The sequence below is a fragment of the Elgaria multicarinata genome, chromosome 1 (assembly GCF_023053635.1).
Source record: "Elgaria multicarinata webbii isolate HBS135686 ecotype San Diego chromosome 1, rElgMul1.1.pri, whole genome shotgun sequence".
In the NCBI taxonomy this organism is placed as follows: domain Eukaryota; kingdom Metazoa; phylum Chordata; class Lepidosauria; order Squamata; family Anguidae; genus Elgaria; species Elgaria multicarinata.
The window spans coordinates 151,778,604-151,786,120 of NC_086171.1; the positions used below are offsets into that span (position 1 = coordinate 151,778,604).

Below are 7,517 nucleotides of genomic sequence, written 5' to 3' on the forward strand. Positions count from 1 at the left end.
CTTTTATATATTCCATTGCTCTAAGATGCCTTGGGAGGGCTTCTGCCCTGAAAGGTGGCCAAGAAATGTTTTAAATAAATAAAATTAGGACAGTGTATACACATTTTTAATAAAAGGCAATGACAGTTTAAAATGCACCTAACTAGATCCTATAGGAATGGAGTTGATTAGAGTAACCAGTACCTTATTTTTCACAATTCTCTATCAGTGCAACAAATAGTACATTAAAAAAAAACTGCCCCTATTTGAATATGTTCTTGCTTAGATGTTATTATAGAATCACTTAATTGGCAAGGGAAATAAATGGTTGCTTTGTTTTACCCATATTTGTCTGTTGTAGAAAAACAGTCTTTTATCATATTAAAGGCTAATAGATAAGTGGTGTTCTTAATTGGTAAATATGATCTTCCAATTGTTGAGATGGCTCCAATCCGTGGAAACGTATGCTACAATGAATCTGTTAAACTTCAATATGCCACAATACTTTTATTTTGTTTTATTCTGTTACTAATATCCTTTGCACCATATGGCATTTAATCAGAGTGAGAGGGTATTTGTTCCATGTAATGTGCAGTACACAACAACATAGGCTGGTCAAAGAACTTATATTTCCTTTAACCCATCATGAGAAGATACTTTTGTTTGAAGTACCTACACACCTAAGTTGTTCGAATAGCAATTCAGTACAACTAATAAATGTCCCTCAGTATGAAAGGTAGGGGTGTGTGAGAAAAGAAGGCACCATCGCTTCTCCCTCCACCCTTGTGTGTGCTATGGATACACCCATCATTCACATAATTACCTGTGCTGCAGCTGCAGAGGTGGCTTCATACCCACCTTCCATCCCTACTTATGGACTGATCAGTTTAGCCCAGAGACATGACATCGGTAATATCAAAGTTGTTTGTTGTTTATTTGTTCAGTCGCTTCCGACTCTTTGTGACTTCGTGGACCAGCCCATGCCAAAGCTTTCTGTCAGCCGTTGCCACCCCTAGCTCCCCCAAGGTCAAGTCTGTCACCTCCAGAATATCATCCATCCATCTTGCCCTTGGTCGGCCCCTCTTCCTTTTGCCTTCCACTTTCCCTAGCATCAGCATCTTCTCCAGGGTGTCCTTTCTTCTCATTATGTGGCCAAAGTACTTCAGTTTTGCCTTTAATACCATTCCCTCAAGTGAGCAGTCTGGCTTTATTTCCTGGAGTATGGACTGGTTTGATCTTCTTGCAGTCCAAGGCACTCTCAGAATTTTCCTCCAACACCACAGTTCAAAAGCATCTATCTTCCTTCACTCAGCCTTCCTTATGGTCCAGCTCTCACAGCCATAGGTTACTATGGGGAATACCATTGCTTTAATTATGCGGACCTTTGTTGTCCGTGTATCAAAGTACTGCAGATAATAACTTTCATGCAGCCTATTGTGAGTAGGTACCTGAAACAATAGTATCTTCTCATAATGGGTTAAAAGAAATCTTAAGTCGTAGTGGTGTTGACACTTGCATCTTCAGCCTTTTGGAGAGATCTCCGTTTCGTATAGTTTAATCTTGTATCCACTATAATAAGCCAGAGACTTAGTAATCACAGTATTCCCACACAACAAGAAAAATTAAATGAATAATATCTGGGAGATATGATGATTCTATCTAATTCAAAGTTCTGAATTTTGAAATTTAGTATCTTAAGAGTTTGTCACTACAACTTAGAATGAAAGAAGCAGGGTTTCTTTAGTGTCTTTTTTCTGTTGGTGTTACACAGAAAATAGAAAATGGAGAGTCTCAGGTATCCAAACTAAGAGAGAAGCTGCAACTGATCAATGCTTTGTCAAGTAAGCCAGAAAATGACCGATCTGAAGCACTGAAGAAAGGTGAGTATTCCATATAACTGTAGATTCACATGCTATACTAGATTACCATAGGCAGTATCTAACACTACCAGCAGCACTAGCATAAGGGATCTCTAGTGCTATGCCAGTAGTGTAAGCTGGCATGATGGGGGGGGGGCATGTTTCTGAGAAGCCCATTGCAAAGGGAGAGGCGGGTAAGAAATAATAATAATAATAATAATGATAATAATAATAATAATAATAATAATAATAATAATTTTATTAGTGCTACATCAATTGTGTAAGAAGAGCAACAGCATTGGATTCTGCCCTATGATACTTTCACTTCTGCTAGATTACTTTTTACCTATTAATCTGACACTGAATTTGTTTACACTATAATTGCTCCTTTTTTGGCAAATGTGTTGCCAGAAGGCATGAGAATATGTTTGGCAGCTGGTCTTTAGGTTAGAGCTTTGACATAAGCTTTTAGGATTCATCCTTCAGGGAGAGACATAACAATCAAGGAGCCTGAAAACATGAATGCATACTTAAGAAGGACAGGACTTGATTATTAGAGAGTGATTTCAACGTGCAAAAATCTGTTCCAAATTGTTTATATTTTTGTTTTTATGGGCCATTGTTTTTATGGGCCATATGTCAATTTTCATTTGAACAGCTTTGAATATTCAAATAATCTGGTGCCCTCCAGGTGCTTTGGATTTCAACTCCCACTAGCCCTACACACATGGCAAATGATCAGGAATCCTGGAATATGTATTCCAAACATCTTCAGGGTACCAGGTTGGGGAGCATTGGCTTATTTGAATGTCAAAGCTGTTCAAATGAAAATTGACAAGTAGCCCAATGTTGGAATATAAACAATTTGAAATTGATTTTTGCATGTTTATTCATCTGATGGAAAAAAAACAATTGGCAGCTTTTGTTTCTTTTAAGCCACCAATTAATTGTCAGGGGTATATATATATAAATTAGAGGTTGTACTCTGGCATAGATAGCATACTACATTGTTTAAAGAGGGATACGCATGAACTGAGCTTTTCAGCAAGTACAGAAAAATGAGACCTTTACTTCTCTGTACTCAAAAAGGGAATGACCACAAAATTATTGGGAGATACTATATATGAAAGTATTAAAACACACATGCACACAGTTGCCCATTAATGAGATCTCTGGCTTGTTGCTCTATAGAAAGGATCCTGCATACCATCTAAATGCAGTCCCCTTTGAGGCATACATTTTCCAGCCATTTTAGTACTAACAGTAGCAAAAGTTATAACTACTATAAAATTATTTAACAGCTGGAAAACTCCAGAGCACCACATTGAAGCCTACAAAACTTCCAAGACTTTCTTCAAGATCAATTGGCAACAGTTTTGAGGGAAGTAGACATCCAAGAGGCTTGTTCTTACCTGGAATATCCAATATAGAAGGTAATTCCATTTGGTTTTGCTGGAGATGTATAAACATTTTTCCTAATGTAACAGAAATAACAGTTCAACCAGTTCGGAACTTAACACAGCTGTGTTAATAGGTGTCAGCTGTTCTGCAAAGACCTGGATTTACAAACTTAAGAATCCAGCAAGTGATGTTTGGAAGGACAAATTTACAATGGGAATGAACACTGAAATGCACATGACACTTGTAGTTGTGCAGTTCTCATCTGAAATGTGGCACAGGCAGAGAGAGTTAACCCCCTGACCCACTCCTGATCAGCACCCATCCAGCAGTAGCTGTTTACACTTTTTTTAATTCATGCCTCTGCAAATGTTGTGTCTGCTAAGATTCTGAACATGGTGAATCTTTGTAAAAGTAATAAAGTGGATTTATTTGGCAAAAATACAGTATACAGTACATACTTTGAAGCAAATAATCAGTGGTAACGGGTTCAGTCTGTTGGGATATGTTTTATTGACATTTAGCAATAAATATCCCCAAATTTATAATACTGTTTTTGTTCATTTAATGTGCACAGATTATTATTGTCTTTGGGCCAGTTCAAACAGATTGCTATGTCTGAACTGGTCCATATCTACTAAAATGTATATTGCAGGTCCTAGAGTGTGTGTTGTGTGTCTGCTATGCTGTTGTGGATGAAATGCTAAAAATCAGGAAGGAAATGCTTCTTGCTTTCTAAAGCTGTTTTTCTTTCTTGCAGACCTTCAGGATTTATTCAGGACTACCAGCGAAGGCACTGATGGCAAGCTATCATATGAAGACTTGCAAAATCTGGTTGGGTCTACAGTGCATGATTCACAAAGCTTTAAAGAATTTGATGCAGATGGGGATGAAATGTATTCCCTGCCAGAACTGAGAGTAGCTTTGGGTATATGATACCTCTACTTATAAAAACAGTATTGAAGGACTACAGTAGCTACTACAAAAAAATAAAAACAACCAACCTTAATAAGTGAAAGCTACATCTAGCACTTTTCCCAGTGATATACTAATCTTTGCAGCTAACTTAGTGTACATGTTGATATCTTTTAAATTTGTGTTTTTTGGAAAATATTGAAAAGTTTTATATTGTTATTTGTAACTTAAGACAGGGATGGGCAGAAAGTAGATCTCCAGATGTTTGAGACGTTAACTTCCAGCACTCCTGACCGTCGGACATCCTGCCAGGGGCTTCTGGGAATTGAAGTCCAAAACGTCTAGAGATCTACCTTCTGCCTGCTCCTGATTTAAGAGATTTGACTCCTGAAAGATTTTCAGTTCTGAGGCTTTAATCCAGAGATCATTAGTCATACCTAAGTATTGTTGACACAAGTGGGGCACATCAGCTGTTGGCATTGACATAGGTGGATCTAATTTTTTCTGCATCAGGGTCAGAGGATGACATCCTGCCATTGAATTGAATAACTGTGTGAACTATAGGGTAATTGCACCTTAAACTACACTAAGAATTTTAGCTCAAAGTTTTTATTTCCCTTATAAGGGAAGCTCTTGTCTTCAAATTAGAATATGTGTGTATATATTGACAGACATGTATTTTATATTTCAAATTTGCCTTAAATTAGCTGCACTTTAGAATAAAAACATTAAAATTTGTCTTTACGGATGGGAGTCTTCTGCTTGTAAATATTTAAAATAGGATCAATTACACACATTTTGGTCTTGGCAGTGAAGGTAGTAAACATCCAAATCAGCATCATGTGAAGGTTGGAGGCTGAGAAGATGTACATTTCTACTATGAATTATACTTTCAGGATATGCTCTTCCCAGAGTTGTCTGGGAATCTGTGGATAGCTTGTAGATATTCAAGACCTAAATACTTATGCCAGACTCTAAAGAAGACTTCCATTCTTAAAAGTTGTGATAAAACAAACTTGGATTTCTTTTAATGCACTGAATACCAGAATGTTGGAATAATTATTTTCTTCTGTTTTTAAATTTAATGCAGATTCTGTTTGGTATTATAATTTTATAGACAAGGGCAATTACTAGATACACTGCAATGTAAGCTAAGTATTCACTGTAGGCTTTTCTCCTTATTTTGGCTGTCACTTAATTGAATTAATCTTCTTCACCTTATTACACTCTCATAGGATTAAAAGTTGTTTTAAAAACACTCCCTATATTAATGGTTATTTTAGTGTATCTTTGTTTCAGTAGCAGGATGGGGTGACAGGCCAAATTATGTGTTACTTGTTCAGATTTGCACAGTGGTGTGATTTTTTTTTAAAGAAAAGAAATAATAGTCATATCCCTATAATGGCCCTGATCCAGTTGGGACTGTGGCATTGGTGGAGGGATGGTTAATCCTTTCCCCATGCCATAGGTGAGTTAAAACTATTTTTTAAACCCATTCTCCATGCAGAAACTGTGCGGTTGCAGGGAGGGAGGTTAACACATTCCCCCTGTGCTGTGGTCCCAATGGAAATCCCAAGCGGGGAGGGGGGATTTTCATTGGAACAATGGCATGGGAGAATGGGGCAATCTCCACCCAACTGCACTGTGTTCCCCTACACTGAAGATTGGGGTGCCCACAGTTACTGTTTTTAAAAATACATGCATGTCAAATGTAAAAACACATTGAATACAATGTGTGGCTTGGCACTTTATACAGCTCCTTTGCTGTTGTAAATTTGGAGTTCTTGACGTTTTAAGCTACTGTGTGGTTTTGCCACTGGGAAAAGCAGGCAGGGCGGATGAAGAGTAAGACAAATGGCAAGTAAAGCTGCTTGTTCTCTAGATACTGACTATAGAACAAATCCCAGCAAGTTCTAATAAAATGCTATAAATATTGTAAATCTAAATTTGAAGTGACATCCAAAGCTTTCTATAACTTTTTTGGTAAAGGTGTTAGCCTTCTCAGAGCTTTTAGTTTTATAGATTAAGTTCTCAGCAAATAACATTGCCCACAAAAAAAATGCAGAATTTTTGGTCATTTGATCATGGGTGTCTTGGGACAACTAGGGTACCAGGAGATCTGATATAATGTGGAGTGTTACTCCGGAGTGGATAGGATCCTCCAAAAATATGATGATGGTGGGTGATGAAGAGTCCTGAAAAACCAAATTCCTATCATGGATTGCCTAGTTGTTGTTACTACTTTCCTGACCTGGGTATGTTATCTTTGCCCAATAAAGTTGAAAAACAACATATTTCAAGATTACTGAACTGTTCTTTCAGATAAGCATCAAACACTTTTATATGCTTTCTTTATCAAACTGTTGACCAAATAAAGCAATAAAAATAACTATTCTAGTATTTGTACCTGTGTAATATGAATGTATGCCAAAATATTAAAAGATATTTTTGGAAGGTTGGCTTGCAATATTAGTTAATATGGAAGGGAGCTCATTTCTAATCCTACTTATTAAGCTAATATCTCAGAGCACTTTTGAGATCTATTTCTTCCATAATACAGAATCTCATTAAAAATTGCGATGCCTCATGATTAATTTAGAAGCACAGCTACTAAATAGTCGTAACATGTAACCATCTCGGTTCTTATGGAGAGTAAACACTTGTTTTAAATAGGGCTTTGAAGGGACCCCCGACCTGCTTCGGAGGCTAATTTGGGTCTGATCCGCTTTGAATCTGAAGAAAGATCCAGACATCCAAAACAGGTCATAGGTTGGGGGTTCTCAGGCATGAGGTTGATTGAGAATCCATCAGACTTTCCACTCGCCTCCCTGAACCCACTAAGCCACTACCCATCCTTGATAAGAGCCGCTATTTTTTAACTAAGCTGGCAGCTCTGTTGTATTCTTGATCTAATGTTCAAACTACAGCGGCTGCTTCGTTCGGGATCTGGATTTGAATCCAAGGTGGTGGACAGCCCAAGTTTTAAAACCATTCCACATCAAAGCATATCCCCTATGGAGATTTACCTTACCCAGTTCATATACCAGAGAAGCAAGGGAGTTGTAAGGAATGTTATGGGCTGGTTGAATAATATGGTTCTTCATCGTGGTCTCTATGCATCACACATATGGGCTTTGCGCCTGCGCAGAGACCGAACCGGAACCTACTATAGCTAAGTGGAACGTTTTTGGCGGGAACCCCTCCCCCTCGCTACCGCGCATGTCCATGGGGTTCCCGCCCTTACCCCAGTTCTTTGTCGTCCACCATTGTGCCTAGACTGTAAAACCGAACCTCTAGCATTTTCTCTTAAATTCTCTTATAATTCTTTAGCTGTTCAATCTTCTTTGTTCCTTCTCTTTTCATAAT

General features: G+C 37.9%; 1 protein-coding gene across 1 annotated transcript in view; it reads left to right on the forward strand.

Annotated features, from left to right (window-relative positions):
- The window catches only part of EFCAB14 (EF-hand calcium binding domain 14), a 30,743-nt gene extending 24,204 nt beyond the window's left edge, over positions 1-6,539 (forward strand). The window contains exons 9-11 of the mRNA XM_063139285.1: positions 1,751-1,859; positions 3,140-3,271; positions 3,997-6,539. Of these exons, the coding sequence (XP_062995355.1) occupies positions 1,751-1,859; positions 3,140-3,271; positions 3,997-4,172 (417 nt within the window). The 3' untranslated portion in view covers positions 4,173-6,539. The remainder of the gene's footprint in view (positions 1-1,750; positions 1,860-3,139; positions 3,272-3,996) is intronic.
- The last annotated feature ends 978 nt before the right edge of the window (positions 6,540-7,517 follow it).